Source organism: Podarcis tiliguerta, assembly GCF_965153285.1.
Source record: "Podarcis tiliguerta genome assembly, chromosome: 11".
In the NCBI taxonomy this organism is placed as follows: Eukaryota; Metazoa; Chordata; class Lepidosauria; order Squamata; family Lacertidae; genus Podarcis; species Podarcis tiliguerta.
In genome coordinates, this window is record NC_139544.1 from 38447217 (window position 1) to 38472598 (window position 25382).

At 45.4% G+C, this 25382-nt stretch overlaps 1 protein-coding gene across 4 annotated transcripts in view; it reads left to right on the forward strand.

The window, feature by feature from the left end:
* The first annotated feature begins 10782 nt into the window (after positions 1–10782).
* Positions 10783–25382, forward strand: part of HTR1A (5-hydroxytryptamine receptor 1A) — a 45061-nt gene continuing 30461 nt past the window's right edge. For all 4 annotated transcript variants that reach the window (XM_083404179.1, XM_083404180.1, XM_083404181.1 and 1 more), the window contains exon 1: positions 10783–14616. In XM_083404179.1, coding sequence (XP_083260305.1) covers positions 12813–14141 — 1329 coding nt within the window. In that variant the 5' untranslated portion in view covers positions 10783–12812 and the 3' untranslated portion in view covers positions 14142–14616. The remainder of the gene's footprint in view (positions 14617–25382) is intronic.

Consider the following 25382-nt stretch of genomic DNA (forward strand, 5'->3'; position numbering starts at 1 on the left):
CAAGTTGCACAGAGAAGAAAATGAATAACTATAGTTAAAATGAAGCTATCATAACATCAGCTTTCTGGAACAAGAGTTTCAGAACTTGTTCAAGAACTTTGCTCAGCGGTGGGGTACTGCCCCCCCCCCCGGACTGAAAAAGAGTCCCACCAACTGTAATGTTTCAGAGGCTTCATGCTGATAGTTGGACGAGTCCATAGACATTGGAGGATGGGGCTGAAGACACCCTACACTTTTCCTCTCTCTTAAGAGAATCATCACCCCACATTATTTCAATCCAAAGAGGAAAGAAGCTGATGGCAATGGTGATCTTAACTTCGAATCAGACCATTTCACACTCTTTCTAACAAACAGGGAGTAAGAGTCCTCCCAAATCCTTCCCCGCCCCCCGTCCATTCACACACACAGACATTCCTCCACCCACATATATCCATCCATCCATCCATCCATCCATCCATGTGGGGGACTAGACTGAATAGCCATTGTTCTTACTTGTTTAAACTAGAGGATGAAGATGTCCATGTGTTTCCCTATTGCCACCTCTGCTATGCAAGGGTTGCCTGTTCTTATGTTCTGTCTATAAGGCTAACTTTCTATCTACAGTGGTACCTTGGGTTACAGATGCTTCATGTTACAGATGCTTCAGGTTACAGTCTCCACTAACCCAGAAATAGTACCTCGGGTTAAGAACTTTGCTTCAGGATGGGAACAGAAATCGCGTGGTGGCAGTGGGAGGCTCCATTAGCTAAAGCGGTGCTTCAGGTTAAGAACAGTTTCAAGTTAAGAACGGACCTCCGGAACGAATTAAGTTCTTAACTCAAGGTATCACTATACTGGATTACACAGGCTCTCAGTGGAAGACTCATGGCCATGTGAGTCACCCTGTGCCAACAACTTTCGGGCCTTTGGGTTTTTATTTGGAAAGATTCTTGTGTGTCACATTGAATAATGTCACCTCTTTCTCTTTGCAAGCAATGCCATTAAAATGTTGGAACAGGCATCTTTATTGATTGCAAGGGAAAGAAGCCTAGATAAATTCATCTTTCATCTTCAGCACTGCAGCCTTGACAGAGGAACCAAACCAAACCAAACAAAGAATTGGTCACTTAAATAATGAACTTCAATTTTGTGTTTTAAATTGAATTGTAACAAGTACATTTTTTTACCCCCCCCCCCCCCCAAATAAACACACACACTTACTTCATTGGTTTGGTTAATGCCAGGATGAAAGAACCAACCCAGGAGTTTCAGGTAAGCCACCCTGAATTATCTGAAGGAATATTAGCATATATGTGCCGTATGTCATGAATATCCAAATGATCCATTAGGATTCATGTAGAAAGAATGTCAAAAAAATTATTATTCTTATACAATAAAACCTTAAATCTTTATTAATCAATCTTTCTATTTCTGTCTACCTCCACCACCCAAGTTGGTTCAACCATGTGAACAGGAGAGGAATGTTAGCTGAGAGGAAGATCATTGCATTTGGGAAACCCAGACAATTTTACCTGGGAAGGAGGCCCCTGAATACCCTTTCTTCATAGGAACTACCTTGGAGAATGGTGCAGGAGGGCAGTACAGCTGGCTGTTAACCAGAAGGTTGGTCGTTCAAGCCCACCCAGGGATGGCTGTGGACAGGATTCCAGCATTGCAGGGGGCTGGACTAGATGACCCTCATGGTCCCGGCCAACTCTACAATTCTATGATTCTGTGATCATCACCATCTAATCTAAACAGTTTACAAGTATAAAAACCCATCACACAGACATTAAAATATGAGCATTCATAATTAATATACACAGTAAAACAACCCCATTAAAATAAAGGTAAAATTAAAGTAAAATAAGGCAATCCTATCAAACACTGCAGTTATAACAGGAAGCTCAAGCTGAAACATTATGGAATGCCTGTGTAAGCAGGTGGATCTTTAAAAGCCAGCAGAATACCATTTGGCAGGAAATGCATTCCATAGCACCAGCCCACCTCCATGTCATCACAAGTCAATCATCATTAGGCCATGGCAATGATCCCTTCAATGGGCAATGGCTTCCTTACTGGGCTCCATCTGAAGATTTTTGCACACTAGCATGGAAATTTGTGGTCCAACAAGATTTCGGTCTTAAGCTGTTCTGATACAAATGACAACCCATTTTGTTGGCAGGGAAAAACTGATAAGCTTTTTAATTCAATATAATATCATATGAAAATTAAGAAATACAATGAAATGCTTAAATATATTTATTTATCTCTTGGATGTGCTCTTTGGTACAGTTGTCTGCCTTCTTTGATTTTCTGAACTGATTGCTTTTAATGGTTTTTATGTTCCGAGATGTGTATTGGCTTGCATTTTTAATATTTGTAGGCCTGTTTGCATGAAAAGCAAGCTCTCAAGCATCACCGTAAAAGGGAGCACAAACTCAGAAGCCCCTCTCCACCGAGAAAGTTCCATTTACAAACGAAAAACTTTATTTATTGGCACTTCCATGTAGCTGTCATGCTTACAGTTGTTGCAGCAAGAGCTCTCTGACTCATCCTGTAGAACGGGGGGGGGGGGGGGAGGAGGCAGTAGCAGGGGGTTAGTGGTCCAAATAGAGTCATAATGAAGCATATTCTCTTTCTGCATGCTGTGACACTTCAGCATCATTCTAGCTAATAAGCAATGCAATAAGCCAAGGACCTTGTGTTTCTTAGCTGATTCTATTTCTAGTGCAAAGAGGAAAGGCAAAACAGACAGCATTTGCTCTTTGTGGAATAGCATGACTGAGTGAGGATGCTTTTCCAAAACTCTCCACGTTACCTCTGAAATTGGTGTGTACATGTGTTTGATTGCCAAATATTCATGTTTTAAAAGAAATTGATCAGGGAAATTTGAGCTCAGATTATTTATTTATTGCATTTATGTCTCATCTTTCCTTCAAGGATCACAAGGCAGCCTACATAGTTCTGTCCATTCCCCCTTTATCCTCACAAAAACCCTGTGAAGTAGGTTAGACTGAGTGTGAGTGACTGGCTCAAGGTCATCCAGTAAGCCTCAAGGCTGAATAGAGGGATTTGAACTCTGGTCTTCCAAGTCCTAGTCTTACACTCTAACCACTACACCAGACTGCCTCTGATAATTAATTTCACTAATGGATAAAGAAACTCAGTGGTTGTTGTTTCATATTATTATTTCATTTCGTTTCATATTACTGGGTAAAGAAAGCCAGTGGTTTAAGACAGAAGGATGGGAAGGAGCAAGGACCAAGACATGGCTCCCATCAGATATAAAAATAGTATTGTACAATATTTAAAAACTGGATCCACAGCTGCACACAAAATTCATGGACTTGTTTCTTTTTCAGGCCAGATAATTCTTTCCTGAGAAATTTCAGCTCAGTCCTATTGAAAATGTATTGAGGAAAGAAAAGAACAGTATTGCAATCGAACCTTCTTCCACCCTGACCTGCTTTGCCCCGAGCTGCTGTATATGTATAGATTCAGCAGAAGTGTCCCAGCCAGCTCTCCTGGCTGAGGTAGCCTCCCACCAGCTGCCACCAGAGTGGTGCTAGTGTCACTCAGCCAGTGAGGCAGTACCCCTTCTGCCCACAGAACCAGTGGGTGGGAATACCATTGTCGGTGAGATGCCTGCAGGGTGGAGCTAAGCTGGCCAGGTTCCATTGGATTCCCAGTCTGTTTCACTACCATCATGCAATAGCATGGGACCCAAATCGGGTCTGATCGCTGTACCAGCTCTAGGCTTTATGGAGCAGCAGGTCCAGTACAACAGCTGTAGTCCTCCTGCTTCCCTGGCTGCCATGAGCAGCATGGCTGTAGATGAGGCAGTGGACCTGCTACTCCATAAAGCCTCATTGGTGGCAAGTGCTTGGATTGTGCCCCTCTTAACTGCTAATTAGGGTTGCAATGCAATTTGAGCCATGTCTACTCAGATGTAAGTCCCAATGAATTCAATGGGGCTTCCTTCCAGTTAAGGGGGTATAGGATTGCAACATTTGTAGCTTATCAGTTTATTTATTATATGTATGTATATCCTGCACTTGTGAGTTGTTTCTAGAACTCTCTCCCCAGAATACTAATAAGGACTATAGCTCTTTAGTTTAAAAAATACTGGGGCAGATGTTGGTTTCAGACCATTAGCTCCAATGATACTACAGAACTTGAAAAGCTTACTCAGCAGCTAGGTAACTCCCCAGCTTTATTAATTTAATCTAAATATTATTTAGATTTATTAATTATCTTATTTTAACTGCTTGCACCCCACATTCTCCACTGAGATGGATCCAATGCAGCTGATAAAGGATAAAACCAGATAAAAATGTCAAATCATATTGCTAATTACTGATAAAATACAGTCTCCAAACACCAAATACAAAAGAAGTAAAGAATAATAATGACCCTATTTCCAACAGGAAATTCCACACAGCTGCAAGAGAAAAACAATTAATAACACAGAGAATAGCAACACTGTCAAAGCCACTGTGCAGAAATGGCTACAAAGTGCTATCCCAAAGCCTTCTGGAATACTCAGGTTTTATAACCTGATGCTGAAAGGAACATTTAGTAACTCAATCCTGTATCTGCTCAATAGTATGTCCCACTGAGTTCAATGGGATTTATTCCCAGTTTGCTTTTACTTTGGAGATGCTAGTTAGTATGTGAAGGGGTTAAGGACAGCAGAGTTCTAAATTGCTACACTAGGCTCAGTGAGGTCACCTCCCGCTTCTCTGAGAAGAAGGGAGTAAGGCTTGTTTCCTGTTCCTGTTCCTCTCCCTCTCTCCCTCTCTCCTTCCCTCCCTCTTTCCCTCTCCACTGCAAGTGATGGAGGCAGACATGCCTCAACATACCTCTCTGCCTCAGATATACATTTCTATCCAAGAGCATTTACCTGCATTCCTTATTGTTACATAGGATAATGCATGACTGTGACCTCGGATTAAGAAAAGCATTTTTAAACTTACTTCAGAGTGTTTCATTGCATGAGGGTAGTAAGGAGGCCAGCTGCCTCAAGCAGCTGGAAGGCACAGAGCTGTGGCTAGGTGATCTTACATCCCTGGTAGAACCATCCAGATTGCCTCCCCTAGCCACGAACAAATTAGCTCTTCTTTCTGCCTCTCCTCCAACCCCCTCCCTCCACCAAAACCATTTCTTATGAGGCAATAATCAATATTTATATTTATGGACATACTTTTAGCCGATTTTGTGCCCCCAAATCACCTGTGCCCCTAGCGGGGGCCCACCTCACCACCCCCTAGCTATGACCCTGGGAAGGCATTAAAATAAGGTTTAATAACCCATTCCTATGCTTCTTTAATCTGCCTACTGGGTAGAGTTTTTTATACTCTGCTACTGGGGCTCTTTGTGTGCTAGCCCCACGGTTTTAAAACCGGCACCAGTCATTTTCTCCTTTGTTAGTTAACCCAAGCACACGAGTCTGTAGAGGATTAAATATAATTGATATACCCTCTTACTAATATCCATCAAATAAAGCTCAGAATTATTGTATGAGTAGGAGAATATCTGATGCTGGAAGCATGGTAGTGGTGAAGAAATGGGATACTTTATTCTTTTCTTTCTAGCTATTTCCCTTCACTAAAATGCCACATATATTTCAGTTTTGATAAAGAATGTTACATGGGGAGCCAATTTTGGGCAGAACAATCGCCAATGGGGAAATGACTATGCCCCTATTGAGTCTACCACTGACTCTTCCACTTCTGATTTCAGTCTCCCAAGGCTGCTTTTCAGTTAAAGAGAAGAAAGGAAAAAATGCAGAGGTACCATTATATACACGTGCATGAAGGCAGAAGTTGCTGACCACAAATACAGGGTTTACCTCCTTTATTATTTTCTCTCTCTAACTGTGTGAAGGTTATTGGAAGCCAGGAAATTAAAACCTATATTGTCTCCAAAAGGAAACAACAAACAAATTTCAAGCCAGATCTTAGGCATGTCTACTCAGAAGTCCAATGGTGTTGCAGCCTAAGTCACAACTATGAATCAAATTATTGTGGAGTTGGAACGGATGCTGAGGATCTAGTCCACTTGCCTGTGAACTAAATCATACATGACTGATGGTCATCCAACCTCTGCTTAAAAACCTCCAAGGAAGTGTGAGAACTTAACAAGAGATGTCACATAAGAAAGTGATGTGTGGGAAATGTATGTTCTATGGCAGTCTTCCCCAGCCTGGTGCCCCCTAGGTGCTTTTGGATTGCTACTCCCACCATTCCTGTCCTTTGTGGCCATGCTGGATGAGCCAGGAGTTCAATAACACCTGGTGGGCACCAGTCCAGTGACAGCAGCTCTATGCTTTTGAAAACAGCCCAGTTAAATGTATCTTGCCTGATAGCGGAATAAAACAATGCTCGACTTGTATTCCGACGGTACAGCAACTCAATAAAATGACGCAGTAATATCACAAACCATTCCTTTACAGTTGTGCCTGTTGTATTTCCTTGCTATGTGTACTTCTGCCCCTGAGACTCACTGATCTCAATGAGACTTACTCTCTAGTAACACAGCAATCCTAGCATGCCTACTCAGAAATAAGTCCTATTGCATCATAGAATCATAGAGGTGGAAGGTACTACCTTCCTCCCAGGTAAGTGGGTATAGGGCTGGTGGGAAGGTGTTATGGAGTTGGGGTCAGAAATGATCTGGAGCCATCAGTTAATAGTAAGAGGTAAGTTTTTGAAACATCACATTCTTGAGATTACGGTGAAGAACTATTGAGGGGCAACACAATCACAGAGTTGAGATCAAGTGTGAGTAAGTGTAAACTGCTGCACTTTCTCCCCAAAAAAGAACAAGAACACTTAAGGGGAAAATAAATCCCAACTGCTATGGAAATCTGGAATAGCTGCAGTTGCCTACAAAAGAGGTCATGGGGCAGAGTAGAAAGCTCAGTAGAAATATTAGCACAGTCTGCTGCAGCAGCAAAATAATTGATTATCAAAAAGTACTAAGAAAGGGACTGCAAATAGAACACTGAGAATCATAGGGCTTGTTTGGACAGTTTAGGGTCCTAATCTCTCTCCAGTGTTGCTACTTCTTCTCTGGTGTGACCTTGAGGGCTTTGGAATCCTCTATTTTTTAAAATTAATCAGAGCATGCTATGTTGTTAGAACCTAAATATTTGTTAATGTAAACCTTGGTTTGAAAAATTGACTTGTTTCAGCAAACCATAGTTAAGATTAAACACTGTTTCGGATTCAGACACAACACAAAACTGCACTTAATCTAAAATGGAAGTGGAAGCTTTGAACTGCTTCCTCGTGGTTGCATTGGAGGAGGAGGAGGAGGAGGAGAGGAGAAGCTGCAGCTTGTCCTATGGTTCAGCATTACATGTGAAACCCTTTCCTCCCCTTATGTAGTCCTGAGCAGAAACTTCTATGAAGGTGCCAAAATTGGAGAGTGGAACAAAATGATTGAAAAGAAGGGGGGATTGGGGGAACTCACCTTTCCTCTAGTAGTGGCTTCTTTCTTTCTTTCTTTCTTTCTTTCTTTCTTTCTTTCTTTCTTTCTTTCTTTCTTTCTTTCTTTCTTTCTTTCTCATTCCCACCATCTGTGTGTTCCTCTTCTGGCAGCCACCATTCCTTTCCAGATCTCCCCACACCCCACACCCTTATATTGTCATTCAATGCCCATCCTAGGAGGACAGTGTGGTATACCAAGTCATTTTGCTAACAATAGGAGCCCCAGTGTCCATTCCTACCTTTGACTGGGGCTGACAGTCCGAGTTTTAGTCCAAAGCATCTGAAGGGCACCAGCTTAGGTTTGACTGGTCTACACTGGTCTACTCTGGCAGTGGTATTCCAAGGTCTTGCACATAATTCTCTCTGTTCCCTGCCTCCTCAGATCCTTTTTAACTGTGATGAAGTGGCAGAAAGAAAACCTAGGGCTGTAGCTGTATCAATAATGTGCTCTTACCATTGAGCTATGGCTCCTTTTATGTAAGCTCATGTAGATGTAGGATTATGAAATCCACAATGTAGTGTTCTGTTTAGGAAAGAAGATATGTATGAATGCATGAAGGGCCTCATCATAAAGTTAATAATAGTCTCCCCCACCAAGTATTATTGGGGACCCAGCAGTAGCTGATATTCAAATTCACAGTTGGAAATGCAAACACAATTTCTCTTTTGAGGTTTCACGTATGACTGCTTTACCCATAATGCCTCTAATTGTTTGAGAGAAGGTGGGACTAATGTTATTAGACACCTCAAGGTGCACCTCTGTGACTAAATGTTGCAATAGGAGTGCTCCTGTTCAGAGTTCCAGCCAATTAATACCCCATTTCAGGACATTCTATTCCTTTCTCCCTGATTTTCCATTCCACTCCCAAAAGCATATTCTCCCTTCTATGTCACTCTGTGTTCTGTGGCCACTGACCATGCTGAGTCCTCACTAGACTATTTTGGGTCTCTCCTTGCCCCCCAATTTTGTGGCATTTCTGCAAACATTGGGGTTCCCTCGAGCCAACTCATGTGCACGATAGTGCTATTTTGGCTACATAATTATTAGCACTCGGATAATGAGTTTGCTGTTAGTAGTATATATGATAGCTGAAAAAGGAGCTTGTGTGGTGTGTGTGTGTGTGTGTGTGTGTGTTGTGGACTTGATTGCTAGTTATTAAGAACCAAGGACAGAGGTAGTTATCTTCATTAGACCCTTTTTGAAGGGTATCTGGCTGTCATGGTTGGAAAATGAATTATAGATTAGATAAACCTTTGGTCTGATCCAACAAGGCAATTTATAAATTATGTTATTAAGAGCAACATTTTTAAAAGAAAAAACATTGTTCTAAGCAACATTCAACTCTAAAAATGTCTGAGGGCAACCTGGGGTGCAAAATCCCCTTTCTTTATTAAAAGAACCTTGTAAAGAGATGCAGAAAATCCCACCAACCTAGTGATATTATTTTCCTCAGGATTTTCAGTTCTTTTTGCCAGTGAAACTGACACTCTTGTCAACAAAATAAAATTGTCAGCTAATTGTCACCAGCCCCAAACCCTCTGAACTTTTTGGAGATGTTTACCAGCTAGAAATGCATTGATTTACGGTGTGCCAATCTGATGCTCATTTCAGATTGTTCCCAGAGATACTGTTTTCATTTCAAGCTCTCTTTTAGTTGTTGTTGTTGTTGGTTTTTTTTTTTGCCTCTTTCTATCAAGTGAAGCTATAGCATTCTTTATCTTTTGGAGATCAGCAATTTCAATACTTGGTTGCATTGTAATTTCCTGCAATGCAACTTTCCTTTGAGCAGAGAGAGCAGGACAGAATGGATCCTTGCTTTTGTGTGTGTGAGACATGACAGAATCCAGAAAACAGATTCAGAAACAACCAGACAAACCTCTCCACTTTCAGTGACCAGTATCTAGTGGATGGATAAGATATTCCTAAATGACTCTGTGCTACAGTGCTTCCAAATGATTTGAGTGGACAACATGTAAACAAATCCATCTTAAGATACTTCAAGGACATGACGCTATAGAAACCTGCCTTGGTCTATTCCCCTTACCCTGACTCTTTTATTGATCATTGTGTGACCCAACTAATTCAGTTCAAAGGTTCTAGGACAGAACGATTCATTTACTCCATTGGAAGTTGGAAGAGCTTAGAAAAACAGCTGCAGAGTCATCCACGTACAGCCAGATTGACAATGACTTTCTGGTGCGATTGCACACCCAGAAACGAAACAAACTCTTTAGCTGCTATACAAGTCACCATTCCTTACGGGAAATTTCAGCGGACATACAATTCTTTGGGTTGGGGTCCCTTTTCATTTAAGTTCACTGAAAATCATTGTTGGCTGCAATTAAAACGTACCTGGTGACCGTATGCCTTCCCATATGCTTATATTATAAAGTGTTGGTGCAAGCTAAGAGTCAGCTCCAGAACCTTTCCAGGGAGTTTAGTGGTAAATCATTTGCTGTGTCTGCAGAAATTTCCAGGTTCATTTCCCAGAATTTCCAGATAGAGCTGGGAGGGGAGGGGGGGGGACACCCGTGCCTGAAACCATAGATAGTCTCTGCCAGTCAGTGTAGACAATACTGAGATAGATGCGAAGACTCCGTATAAGGTAGCTTCCTGTGTTCTTGTTTTCAGTGCCAAAGCACCCCCCCCCAACCCTGAAGTGCTAGCTAAGAAAGGGGGACCTCTGCAGAGCACTTTTTCCTAGCTGTTTAATAACAGCCACCTTTAAAGATCACCTGCAATTAGGAGTGGGGTCTTTCAAAGCAGATAGCGCGGCTTATATCCAGCCTTTGTGCACCATCATTTTGGAACTGAAGTGCTGCCTTTTATGGATCCCCCCACTCCAAACAATCCAAACCCCGTTCGAGCCTTTGTGGTTAGGCGAAATAAAAGGGCTAATTGTAACCTCCAGGCAAATGCGCCCACACACCGACACTCCGCTGGTCTGAAACACCAGGGCGGTCCGATTTACCTGTCTGTGAAATGGTAGCAACAAAAGTTCAAGGAAAAAGGAGAGGAGGGAGAGAATAAAAGACGGAGCGTTCGAGTACATTTCGCTTCAAGGCGCCCAAGCAATGCCTCCCCCCGCCCCCGCTGACCCGAGGTGGGCAAAGGCGACGTGGAGTTTCAGGGGCATTTTCGGGCAGATACATTCAAGCGACCCGAAGCATTTTTCAGCGGGGAAGCAGCTGCCCACGGGTGCGCCGAAACGTGTCCGTCCTCTGCCTACAGAGCTATCTGGGGAGGCTTTCCGAGTCAGCGCAGGTACGCGAGCTGAACAGGCGAAGCCCGACGTGGCGCGCCTGCAGGTGGCGACAAATGCCCTTGAAGCTCAGCGCTGTCCAGGGTGCTGAAATCCCGGCGCTCGCCAGCCGGCGCCGAAACGGACTTCGTCGCCTCTGCTGCCGCGAGGAAGGCGGGGAGGGGAGCAGGGATGCCCATTCGCCACCGCCTTCCTTGCAAAGCGCCCGATTCCAGCTAGGGAACGAGGCGGTTGGCGGGGGGGAAGGGAAGGGGGATCCCTTCCCTACGGTTCTCGCAAGCCTCGCCAGTCACCCTCCGCTGGTTCAGCGGAGCTGCTTCCCCGGGCAAAGCGCTCCAGTTGAAACGAAGCGAAATGAGAGACGGGGAGCTCAGTTCAGCGGTTCTCGCTGCTTTTCCTCGTCAAGCCCCCGCCAGTTCCTCCGGGTCGCCTCCGGCCAAGACGAAGCTCAGACTCCACTGCATCCTGCCTCTTTGGCACTCCTGGCTGGGTAGACGTGAGGGCGCACCTACAGGGACTGGGTTTTCAAGGGGAGGGGACTGACGCGCGGCGAAGCAGTCCCAGCAACACCACTATAACTTTTGCTCTTTTTAACGATTCTCGCCTGCTGTTGGAGGGTTGCGATGGGGGGCGGGGAGCAGGAGGCGGTTTGCGTTGCGTGTAGGGGGTTCCCCTTCCTTTAGAGAATATATCTGGGCTAGTTTCTGACATGTGTATGGATCATGTGTGAATGTGTGTTGGGGTGGGGAGGAGAGAATGTGTCCTATCGGTCCTATCCTTACTCCCCTATGGCTGCTAAGGCACCCAATGAATGCTGCCCCAGATTCCATTGACGAAAAGGACAATCAGCCCAGAGTCCCATGTCATCCGGCGAGAAGCACCCACTAACGCACACGATGTGTCTATGTGGGGGCGTTGTGTATGTGTGTGGAGGGGGGGGGGAGCGAAGAAGTGAAAGGGAGGGGCCGAGGGGAGGAGGAGGGAGGAAATAAACCCGAGAGGAGGAGAATTGGGGGGAGGGGGGCAACAAAATGCTGAAGGCGAGAGATCTCAGCAGTCCTTGGCAATGGAGAAGTGAAAAGAAGGAGGGAAAGGAGGAGAGGAGAGGAGCCGGGGGCAGACCCAAAGGCTGAAAGAGGAGCAAAGAAGCCGACGGGGTGACAAGGAGAAGACGAAGGGGAGGGCTGGTAGCAGGCAGCGAGGACTACAAAAAGTGTGTGTGTGAGTGTGTGGACAGGGGAAGAGCGGCTGCAGAAAGAGAGCAGCAGCAGCAGCAGCAGCGAGGGCTAGAGAAGCGGAGCAGAAGCGAGGGAGAAGGCGGGAGAGGGCAGACAAGGGAGGAAGAAGAGAAGAAGTGGGGCAGAGGGAAAAGGGATATAAATTTATAAATAAATGGGAGCCAGGCAGAAGGAAATAAAGAAATAAAGGAGACAAAGAAGTCGAGGAGGGAGCCCAAGAGGCAGCGGCAGGAAGAGGAGCAGCAGAGAGAGAGAGAGAGAGAGGACGGCGGGAGCGACGGGAGGCTGCGAGAAGCCAAGCTCAGCGAGTGAGTGACGGGGGGATGTGGCAGGGAGGATAAGAAGAGGCGGGCAAGAGACGGAGAGAAGCAGAGAGACTTTGAGAAGGAAGGGCGAGGAAGAGGAAGCAGGAGAGCCAGCCCAGCAGCAAGTGGGGGCCGCCGGAGGCTTGAGCAGCGGCGGCGGCGGCGGCGGGAGGGGGCAGTGGCAGCAGCAGCAGCAGCAGCAAGGAAGCTCGAGAGGAGGTGCTGGGCACTGCTCCCGGGAATGCCTAGCCGAGGAGGAACAGGAGGAGGAGGAGGAGGAACAGGAGATGCAGCCGGTGTGCCGGGACTGGCGCTAGCCCGAGGCGCTGCCTGGCTTTAGCCCGCTGAGGGGCGCGTGAGTCCCGCCAGCCGCCGCCTCTCTCCGCCCGTCCCGTCGGGGGGCCATGGTGGTGCTGACCCTCTGGAAGCGCTGCTGCCCACCGCCGCTGCCGCCGCCGCCGCCGCCGGAGTGAAGGCGCTGCCTCCTCGGCCCCCCTCGCCCCCCGCTCCTCCCTTCGGCCCCCTTCCGCCATGGAGATGCCCAACAGCACGACGGCGGCCAACGGCAGCCAGCCGACCAGCCCGTCGCCCGCAGCCACCCTGGGTTACCAGCTGGGCACGTCGGTGGTGCTGGGCGCGCTGATCTTGTTCGCCGTGGTGGGCAACGCGTGTGTCATCGCCGCCATCGCCCTGGAGCGCACCTTGCAGACTGTGGCGAACTACCTGATCGGCTCCCTGGCCGTCACGGACCTGATGGTGTCGGTGCTCGTGCTGCCCATGGCCGCCCTGTACCAGGTGCTGGGCAAGTGGACGCTGGGCCAGGTGACCTGCGACATCTTCAACTCCCTCGACGTGCTGTGCTGCACCTCGTCCATTCTGCACCTGTGCGCCATCGCCCTGGACCGCTACTGGGCCATCACGGACCCCATCGACTACGTCAACAAGCGGACGCCCCGTCGGGCCGCCGTCCTCATCAGCCTGACGTGGCTGATCGGCTTCCTCATCTCCATCCCGCCCATGCTGGGCTGGCGGACCCCAGAGGACAGGGCCGACCCCAACGCCTGCACCATCAGCAAGGACCCCGGCTACACCATCTACTCCACCTTCGGCGCCTTCTACATCCCGCTGCTGCTCATGCTGGTCCTCTACGGGCGCATCTTCAAGGCGGCGCGCTTCAGGATCCGCAAGACCGTCAAGAAAGCAGACAAGAAGCAGCAGCAACATGAGGACTCCGAGAAGGTGGCCGACACCTGCCTGTCGGCCTCCCCGTCCAGCGAAGAGCCCAAGCGGAGCAACGGGGGTCCCCAGCAGCAGGCCAAAAGCTGGAAAAGCGCCGTCGAGCCCAAAGGGCCTGAGGGCCCGTGCGTCAATGGGGCCCTCCGACTGGGAGAGGACGGCCCGGTGGCTGCCTTGGAAATCCTCGAGGTCAACCCGTCCAACTCCACCAAGAGCCACCTGCCCCTGCCCAACCACCATCACCATCACCACCACCATCACCACCACCACCACCACCCTCCCCAAGGCAGCTCGGGGGCGGCCACGCCGTCGACGGAGCGCAAGAACGAGCCCAAGAACGCAGAGGCCAAGCGCAAGATGGCCCTGGCCCGGGAGAGGAAGACGGTCAAGACTCTGGGTATCATCATGGGCACCTTCATCCTGTGCTGGCTGCCCTTCTTCATCGTGGCGCTGGTCTTGCCCTTGTGCGGCTCGGGCTGCTACATGCCGGACTGGCTGGGCGCCGTCATCAACTGGCTAGGCTACTCCAACTCGCTCCTCAACCCGGTCATCTATGCCTACTTCAACAAAGATTTCCAAAGTGCTTTTAAGAAGATCATCAAGTGCAAGTTTTGCACGCAGTGACTGGAGCGCAGGGAGGGACAGCACACACAGAGAGAGACACGCTTTTGGGGGGTGAAGTGGGGGGCTGGGAGAGGGGTAGGGTAGGCACTGGGTGTGTGGGTCTTATCCTCCACCTCACCTCTTCATGAACTCCCCTCCCCCCAGGCATCTCCTTCTACCATGGATGCTTTGCAGACATCTGATGCCCTGTAATGCCGTCGGGGCTGGGCCATCTCACCTCTTCTGCGCCATTTTCATTGGGCACTGATGGCTCTTTTATTTTCGGGCGAGGAGGAGAGGAGGGCGGGGAGCGTCGCCTGGACCCCCCCCCCTTCCCCATTTGGGACGCTCGAATGGAGGCTGTCCTGTGCCTTGCGTCCCAATACAGACCGGGGCCCAAAGCCAACTGCTCTCGCCCAGCAGTGTTGCTCATCCGGCGCCCTCGGGGGTCCCTTTTCTGAACTCCTGCTTCAACACCGCGAGGCGGCTCAGGAAGGTAGGAGCGTCCCAGGGAAGCCTGACAGTCTCGTTTGTTGTTGCTCCCGGCCTCGACTCCTTCTCAGAGTTTCCTCCTTACTCCAAACTGTGCATAGAAACAATCCGATCTAGGGGAGCCGATCTAGGATTTTGAGGGTGTGTGTTTGCGTGTGGGGGTGGTAGGATGGGCTGCAGACCTGGAGACTAACCAACCGACCAACAAACAGGGTATCTGCCCGAATTGAAACCACACAATAAAACCATCCTATGCATAACAACGTAAATCTGTCTGGTTTCTCTCCTTCGCTCGCTCCCCACACGCCCCCCCCCCAAAAAAACCCCTTGGATTTATTTATTTTTATTATTTTAAAGAAGAAGCTAAAAAACTTCTTTGCTTCTTTTAAGGCCGAGTAAGTACGAACTCTGAAAGGGAGCGAAGCAACCAAGCCAACTGGAGCGGCTTCCAGGTGGTCGCTGGCTTGGGCAAAGTGCATTTCGGTGGGGTGGGAAAGGAGGGAGGGAGCCAAGCGGATCCGCAATCCTGTAAGTGACTTGCTAACTGATCGGTCTGTACCATGTATTGTAGAGAGCGCTCTCCTGCTTATGTGTTGTCAGCCATTTCTGTGTCCAGAACTCCCGCGAAAGGGCAAGCCGATCCCACGCTACGCATGTTTACTCGGAAGTAAGTCCTACCGAGCTCAATGCTCCCAAGGAAGCCCGCGGTCCTTGGCACACTTGGGTGGGAGGGGAGCGGAGAGAAGAACCATTGGTTGAGGCGAGATTTACTTCAAAGTAAAAACGTTCATCGGATCGGGCCGCCGTTAAGGCTTGAAGCCTGAAATGGTGGGAAACACACCTCTTATGAAAGATTTAGCAGACGAGGAGATAGCTTTAATCGGTGTTTAAAGCGCTAGAGGCAAGCTTCCGGGCCACACTGAACTTCCTGCAGCAGACAAACCGATGAGGTAGGGTTAACTTGATATTTACATAGCTTTCGGTTGAGTCCAGCTAGATTTTACTCAGAGCAGATCCGCTGAAATGAATGTTTGGGGTGCCCGTTATTTTCGGTGGGTTTACTCTGAGTAGAACTAGCATGGGATTCAACCCTTTATCAGGACAAATAAGTAGTGAAATGCTTAATGCAGGCAGCGTTCATTAGATCAAAAATCCTTAATAAGGATGCAAATTAGAAAAACTTGTTCCTGGGACAAAACAGCTTCTGGTGGATAGTGCCCAGAGGTGTCCTTTGGAAGCAGAACAAAGACAGTTCTGCATCACTGGAGTCTCCCACAATGCTTGGAAAAGTGAAAATAAAGAAGGCAGTCCTAACAATTATAAATTATTAGCAAATGCTTGCAACATTTGGTCCAGATAAATATATGGTCTCAGTTGAGTATTGCTCTTTCTTGTTTGGGATTAACACGTGAGACTTGGAACTCTTAATATTGCATCAATAGATGAACGTGATGCCCTTAACTTACCCTGCTGGCTTCAAGCCTCTAGACACTTACTCCCAAGTAGACACATTGTCTGCAGAGTAGGTGAATTAGTGATCTGTATGCCTAGAGAGTGAGCAAAGAAGTTAAAACATTGCTCAAGAGATAGCAAAAGTCCATAAATCAAATGAAATGTGTAATATAATGCCATTACATATTATTTAAATGTCCCATCAGAGAAACGTGGCCACAGACTGAGTTTATTTGCATGCATGTCTGCATATAAAAAAGCCCTCATGTCTGATAAACTTTGCTGAAAGTTACAATGCAGCTACTGACTGCAGGTCACAAACCCAAGGATGTAGCTTGTGGATTGCAGACTGCAGAAGACTGTCACTCTGCTTTTTTATTTTATTTGAAAAGAGTATTTTAAAGTGCCACTAAAGATTAGTAGGTGTAAAGGGCATATGTTAGCAGAGGCAGCAAGAGGTCTCCTAACTCCTCCCACAATGACTTTGACTCATATTGAATCCTTTATTTTAATCATCTCAGTTCTCTTGTTGAAGATTAATGAAGAGAGGCAAGTTTTACTCCCAAAGTTCTGTGCATTCCATCATTGATATGAATGGAACTTGTGCCAGAGCATGGGAAGTGCTCTCAAATCCTTCAGAGGAGTTTGCACAAAGGTATGTCTGGCGTCTTGTGCATCACACAGCTGTAAAAATAGCCATGCAGCTTTAAATAAATAAAATGACAGCTTAAACTCATGAGCAACCATGTTAGAGTGCCCAGTGCTTCAGTCCCTTGAGCACATGACTGGAAAAATGCATTGCGTTGCTTCCAGGGAGTGAGATTTTCTGACAAGTCATGGACTGTAGAACATAATGGACACCAGCTGCAACAAGCCTAAGCACATACACAAAGAAGTAATGGGCATTTCTATGTAAAACTTGCTTCCATGGGAAAGCTTTTGGAATACTTCTTATGAAGACATAATAGACGTAGGGAAAAAAGTCTTGTCAGAATTCATTAGCAGCACAGATTTTTAAAGGTTGAATTCATAAGGAGACTAGATTTGTGTTGGTTCAGTTACTGGGCTTCACCAAGAAAAACACACATGGATAACTACACAGCAGATATCTCCCTGAAGGGTAACTCCAGAAGACTAAGTTATAATAGAAACAAAATGTGAGTCATTCATTGTGAAGGACCCAGATATATTCCCTGAAAGCTATGCTTCTGTTACAGGGATCCAATATCCAATTTCCACTGCTCTCCAACTGAACTATTGTTATAGGTAGGATCCCAACGGTGCATCCATTGATATTTTTATTATTGTGTAGAATGTGGCAGTGTCAACGTTGCAGGCACATATTGGAGAGTGTCTGTGACATTATCAGTCACAAGTGGCACAACTCTTCCACATGGCTGCTTCAATTTCATGTACGTACAAGAAGTCCAATTTAGCAAATTATGATTATCATTAATCTTCCAGTTAGAGATGGGAAATATGCAGCCCTCCAGATATTGTTGGACTTTAACTCCCATCAGTTTCAGCCAGTGTGGACAATGGTCAGGGATAAGGAGAGTTGGAGTCTGAAAGTCTTTGGAGTGGAGCATGGCAATATTTGTGTAGCTCTTAAAAAAATAAATCACTCCCAGAATTTCTCAGGACTGAAGCCTACATCCGTATTTTTAAATATATAAAAAAGCAGCAATATTGTTGTTCCCCTAGAGCAAGATTATTATTTGCAGCAAAGCTACTTCAATCTTGACCCAATATCAAGCTATTACTTTTGAGTTAGTCCTTGCTGAACAAATTAACACAGGCTAAAACCCATATCTAGAATACAGTTTGGCTGCTAATTATTTAAGTCTAAAATCCTAAAAACACTTACTAGGGAGTAAGTCTCACTGAACACAGTGGGACTTCCTTCCAAGTCAACATGCAGAAGAATGCACTCTTCCTTATGGGACTAAAAGTAACACCAAAGGCATATGAATGGGACATAATTTCAAGTGAAGTCATTCAATGTTTTAAGCATATTTACACAGAACTGAGTTCACTGAAATCTTATGGGGGCATGCTACTATGAAAGTGGATTGTTACTGCCTAAGAATCATATTTGCATGTAAGGTTTTAATAGCTATGGGTTGATGTACACATTACATCTTTATTGTATAGAGACAATTCCCAGGTAGTTAACAAAAGTGTTCTCCATCATTTCAAGGGTGCTTTTGCAGCCAGTGCGCTGATTGGGCAGTTGATACACTTTACAGCAAAGGGATATTTAGGTTGTAGTGGATCTTGCACAATTTTGCAATTCTTCTTCTTTGGCGATCACTCGTAGCCGAGTAAGATTGTCTTCCATAAACACAGTTTTAACAATGAGTCCGTAAGTAACTGTGGAAGCCAATTCTGGATCCACACGTCCTTCCACAGTGGGGACATTGGTTTCCGGGCAGGAGTTGATCACGGTGTGAATGAGCTAATGTTATATTTATACTAAATGCCCATATAATTGGAGCTGGAAGCAAAGGTTGTGATTCAGGACCACTTATTCTTTTTATTCATTCATTTATTTTATAATAATAATAATAATAATAATAATAATAATAATAGATAAAAAATGCGCACCCCACCCCTGAAACTATTCCATTGTATCTATCCAACCTCCCGAAATTTCAGTATCTCTTGCGATGGTTTGACCCCTTTCCATTTTAACAGTACAAATTCTCCCCAAAATCATTTCTCCTGCATATGGGACCGCTTATTCTTGAACATGGTAGCTGAAGTCACTTTGAAGGCTCAGTGACAGTACCAGTTCAAGATATTTCTGCAAGGGCCAGTACTTGAAAAAGATGCCAATTCTCTCCTTCATCTATAACCTGCTTCTCCGTGGTGCCACCTGAAGCAGGTTACTTCACCCTGTTGCATAGCAGGGGCCGGACTTGCTATGCGAACACCTTGACATTGCTCCAGAGCAACTGGCATGTAGGGTTTAGTCTTTTACATAAGTTACTTTGAAAAGATTTATACCCTACCATCTCCCAGGACTCACAGTGCCTCACAGCAGCTTTACCTATATGCATGTCCTGCCTCCGTGGGACTCAAAGCTTTAGGCGCTTAAACAAACAAGTAACTAAAGGAAGCCAAAACAATGAAAAGCCCCCTTTTATGGCAGGGTTGGGGAAACCATTGCCAGCCCAAGGGCTGCACTGTCTTCTGGGCAACACTTTGGGCACCACATGCTGGTGATGGATGAGGCCAAAGGCAAAGGTTGGCAGGGCAACATATGTGAATTTTACCTATGTACAGTAGGCTGGTTTCTATGCACAGCAAGACAGACGCATTATCCAAATTCAAGGATACATTTATTCGAGACAGAAACCCTAAATGATGGGTGTGACCTGGGGAGAAGGATGGTGGTGAGAGCTTGAGAGCCAGATGGAGATGCCTGGAGGATCACATTCCCCCTCCCCACCATCCCGAGGTTCCCGATCCCTGTTTTAGAAAAATTCACACACAAAAAGGAATTAGTGTAAACCAGTTAGCAAGGAGCAAGTCCCATTCAATTTCCTGGAAGCTTATAAATAAACAGAAGTCGAGTCAAATTGCATAAGATTTCATTCCAACCCTTTCCTGCTATTTCTTGCCCCCCCCCATTTCCCCAGCCCCTCCTATTACACATAGTTTACCTGACTGGCTTGTCCCTTTCAATGTAATCCTGACCTAAACGAAATCCATTGACATCAGCATTGTCAATAGCATGGATAGAATTAACCCAAGTCCCATGAAAATCCATTTTGAAAATGAATTTTGTTTTCTTGGCTTCAAGCCCAAGCACTCTGGCTTGGAAAGATGTTCTATAGAAATCCACCGGACCTGTTTCCAAATATATGTGTTTACAATCCAGGTACAGATCTCTCAGGTGCTGTTAAAATGTCAACCTTGTTATCTCGAGCCTGAAAACAATTTGTATAAAAAGAGAGATGTATGTGTTTGGGGTCAGTTTTCCAGCACTTAAAAGTTACCACAAAGAAGACAGAGAACACTGAGGAATGTGTATGGTGAGATATTTTAACATGCTGTAGTATAAACAAATGTTAGGTGTTAGGACTCACTTCCTGACTGCAAGATCAGTTGGGCAATAATGCAAGTTATTGAGAGTCTTCTACTCTGGAATGATCCTTAACCTGGATGGGTTAAGGAAGGCATGTGTTGTCTTAAGGGAGATGGGTTTAGAGTAGATGATCCTTGAGGTCCTTTCCAGAATCAGAACTCGTAGGGAGGTGACAGAATGCCCATTTTGCACAGCACCCCCTATCTTCATACAGGGTATGGATTGTGATCTAGTCTAACGTTCCCAACTCCTGGTTTGACAGGGATGCTAATTTTGCACTATGAAATAGTCTGAAACCTTTGTGAAGTTCATCTATGATCTCATGCTTGAGCCAAAGACAGAGAAAGAGGTGATTGTCCTGCTTAGTTTGATACAGTTTGTGCTACCTAGCGATAAAGGGAATGTTTATTCTGTGATTCATGTGAATGTATATGTCCACTCATGAACTGATGCTACTACATACTGTGTTCAATGACGTTGATAATTTTAATATGTTCTATAAATAGTCTAATTTTCTGATTAAAATGGACTGCATTTTCTCAATTAAAGTGATCTTTGATCTCATTTTCCCCTCTTTCTTTGATCAACACGTTTTTGAATTTCTGGTCTTTGAAAATGAAGTTGAGGTCCCTACAACATTGCAAAAGGCGAACACACAAGAATTAACAAGTGTTGCTGATATAGCCATATTACAGCAACAGACACAACTTGTACACAGGGATGCAGGAAATTTGTTAGCTATACATATATAAACAACATTTCAGGGGACTTTACAAATTAATTCATTAGCTCTGTGTTACTTGTGGGTGATATTTGTTGAAACAAAAAGTTCCCTATGCATGAGTAGTGATGATGATGATTTGAAAAATATGCATCATTTATCTGTGTAGGTGTGGAATGCAAATTTGTTGGTTCCTACTTTCCCTTCCTTCCTGTAACTCAGTGACAGAGAGCATGGTTTGCATGCAGCAGGTCCAGGTTTAAACACTGGCATCTCCAGCTAAAACTGGGGAAAGACTTGAAATCATGAAGAGTCACTGCATGTCAGTGTAGTCAGTAGTGAGCTCAGCAGAAGGCAGTTTCCTATGTTCCTTTCTCTTTCCTGGTATAAAACACTAGATACTTTCTAAATGTAGTTATGTCAGCTTATAATGCCAGATTAGAGCTGGATTTATTTTAGTGGAAGATTAAATGGGATAACAAATGGGTTGTATTTCTTGTTTTCCCTAAATATCACATGGTCAGAAGCTGGAGGTGATCTAGTGAAGCATAGGGTGCTCAGAGCTGCTTGTTATTTTACACACTGAGAGGACCTAGACCTGGCTATGCATGAGTATCACCCTACTGGAATAGACAGGTTATTGCCATAAAGCTGTTCTTATACTATATTCTGATTTTACTGCCCAGTTTAATGAGAACTTGAGGATCACAGGGAAGGACTAGTGTCAAATCTAGTCCAAGGGCTGGATGCATCTAGATAATAGCACTAGTGGAAGCCAGTGTAACACATCCCACAAACACAATGGGGATTCCCCTCTCCTCACCCATGCCCCCTAATTCACTCTAGGGCGTCAGGAGAATCCCCAGAACAGGGCAAGAGTGGAAGAGAGGTGATATCATTTCATCAGGCAAGTAGAGATGGAGTGATATCCTCAGCACTACTTCAAATTCCACCTCAGGTCACATCTTGGATCACACACTGTCCTCTGGAGGGAGCTACAAATGATGTTGTTTCTGCAGAGATGCTGTGGGCTAGAACTAGAGTGTGGTAGTATCTGCCTGCCTGGAGGAGCTGGCTGGTTATTTAAAGGGCTCTTACCTTGTTTTGTAGGGATGCGGGTAGCGCTGTGGGTTAAACCACAGAGCCTAGGACTTCCAGATAAGAAGGTCGGCAGTTCGAATCCCCATGACGGGGTGAGCTCCCGTTGTTCGGTCCCAACTCCTGCCAATCTAGCAGTTCGAAAGCATGTCAAAATGCAAGTAGATAAATAGGTACCGCTCCGGCGGGAAGGTAAACGGCGTTTCCGTGCACTGCTCTGGTTTGCCAGAAGCGGCTTAGTCATGCTGGCCACATGACCTGGAAGCTGTACGCCGGCTCCCTCGGCTAATAAAGTGAGATGAGCGCCGCAACCCCAGAGTCGGTCACAACTGGACCTAATGATCAGGGGTCCCTTTACCTTTACCTTGTTTTGTAGCCTTTGCCTTTTGTAGGGCTGGGGAGACAGAAGCAATTCATGGGACTCATTCTCTGAGTTAGAGAGTGTTGGCAGGGCTGTGCCCTCTGACATGCTCATGGCTGTCTTCTCAAAGAAGGCATCTGAACCTTGTCCTCATCAGAGCCCTCTGCCATACGCTGCAAGTTCCCTGTGTTGTGGGTAATGATGGTTGCCTCTCTTTCTTATTACTCCTTTCAGGGAGATGTATCACAAAATGGAAGGAATGGTCAGTCTAGATCTCTTTTATATGCACCAGTAGTGTGGAATATGTGGTCTTCTACATGGTGCTAGACTACAACCACCATGATCCCTGACCATTGGCCATGCTTGTTGTGGCTGACATAATCCACCAACCCCTGGAGGGCCACAGATTAGAACCTATACCCTGATATAGGTATGCACAATCTCTTTCATTTCATTTTTTTTAGTCAATTAATTTTCTTTTGCAACAGTTTTATGAGTGTTCCACTTTGGCTGGGCAATCAAAGAGCTTTGAAGCAAACAGAAAGCTACATGCATGGCTTCAGCTCTTAACGGACGATCTGGAAGAGGCTATATTAGTCATCAGTGGACTATGCCTTCAGAGAAATTATGCCTTTAGAGAAATATAACTCGTAAATCATACTTCTATTTCAACCACGTGTCTGCCTGACATAATTTGCCATTTTAAGTGGAAGTTGAGTTATGGGCTGTGGGTGATCAGTAGGACCATATTTACATTATAGACATGGACGATTTTTCACACCACTTTGACTGTCAAGGCTTCCCTAAAAGAATCTGGGAACTGTACAAATCTGCCTCCCCTCACAGAACTACAGGCCTAGACTTCCCTGGAGAGGGAGAATGACAGTTAAACAAATATATCTATCGTAGAGAAGTCATTTGACTCAGCTTTCTTTCAGCCGAACTGATTTGAGAAGCAGATTCACATCCTTGGCATCAGTTTCATTTCCCACAGCCACATATTTGTAATAATTTGGATGCCCACTGATGATTCACATAATCAAACTAATCACCACTGGATTGTTTTGAATAGTTTTACGCACAAACATTGTGCCATGGAAGCTGAAGGGGTGTTTCCCTTGGAAAACATGGTTATGAGAATGTATCCTGAGTCCTCCAGTTTACTATGGCAATTTCCTTTTTCATGGAGAGGTGGAGATTGCTTGCATGGTTCTATTATTGTTAATTAAATTTGTTGGATGCTTTACTTTGCCCAAGGCAACCCAAAGTGACTAACAATCAAGCAGAGAGGGTTGTAGAGATGCACCAGATTCCATGTTTAAGCGTGAACATGAGAGGGAATCTTATGAGGGATGTTGTTTCAAGTATAGTGGGGTGCTTTAGAAATCAGTCTGAACATAAACAAAAGCCAGTAGTGTGGAGTGCTCCTGTTCAAAGTGATAGTCCAAGGAAACTCCACTCCACTCCACCCCATTCCATCTGCCTTTGGTTTTCCATCCCTCCCCCAACCACCAGTCAACATTTCACAAAAATGAGCACCTTCAGCTCTCAGTGGGCTCTTTTTGGGTTCTTTCCTTACATTCTTTTTTTAAAAAGAAAAGGGCTTCTGCAAATTTTGGGTCTTCTTGATCCTGCTGATGTCTCCCTCTTGTCTCTAAGTGGTGCAGTTTTGGCTATGTATGTAACGACGCTTAAGCACTGGATATAAAGTGCTTTATATCCTGACTTTAGCACAGTTAGAGATGAGCATAAGAGTTCAATGGATGTTACTGAGTGTAGTAATAAGCAGAGGGCTGGGGTTCTCTGTGGGAATGGTTCCCTAGCCCAAGGTGAGCTCTAATGCCCCTGAAAACACTACCCATCAAACAGCAGGGAAGAACAGAAAAAAATCCACTGTTGCTTTACAATTCTATTAAGCTCATAATACTAGGTTAGAACTGGATTCATCTTCCTCGATTGGAAACCTGTTTCCAAAGTGATAGTTCAAATGAAGCTTTCCTGCTTTTTGACTGCTATCAAAGTAGTTCATTTTAGGTACTCAGGAGTCTTCTTGGTGGATCTGTGTGTCTAGCAAACAGGTGCAGCGTTCAGAGAAACTTAATAGCTCCAACGAGTTACAGATGCCAGCTCTCCCTGCAAAAACCTCACACAGAGCTCATTAAGGAAATTAAGTCGGATGCTGATTCTGTGTCTTCTCTCTAAGTTGGCAGTTCCTGCTGTACAGGCTGGCTTAAGTTTGTTGATACTTTACTGCCGAATATCGTTGCAACAGGGTACCATAAAGAGCTGGCACTAGCAGACAGCTGATGCTACCAGATGGAATATTTCTACAGAGGAAATACGTAGCACTGCTAGGGTAACTCAGCAATGGCCATTGCGAGCATAATTAAAGAACCCGCCTAGAATTGCTGTGGGAGAGGAACAAGAAAAATAAGGCGGCAGTAAAATAAATGAAGGCATTTTAAAGCTGCTTAATGGGTTTTGTAAAAAGAGAAAGAAAAAAATTCCTGTTTCCACTTGCCCACCTTTGTTGGGCTTACCTTTAAAGGGAACTGGTTTCCATTAGCAAAAAAATGAAACTTCATATCAAAAAGCAGGGGTGTGACATATACTTATTCTCCACCTAATCTGAACATGTATCTGGTCAGTGACCTTCAATAGCAGATTGGAGAGAAGGAAAAAATAAACCATCCATGTAGTTATGCATGCCCTGTGGAGTTCAGGAAACTAGGAACCTGCCAGGCCATTAGTTCATCTAGCCTGATGTTGTCGACACTGGCTGGCAGTGGCTTTCTTTCTTTCTTTTTCTTTTTTGCAAGGATCCACCCAGCCTGACCTGGAGATGATGAGAGACACTTGGGACCTTCTGCATGCAAGATGCCCCAAAACTGAGCCATAGCACTTCCCCCTAGCTTTGGGCTTATACTTCTCAAATAGCATTCCTTTCTACAGAGATGCTCAAGGTAATTTGTCCAGCACTTTAATGTGAACAGACCAGAGCCACACTTTCTGGATCAACATATAGATTGGAATACAGCCATCCTT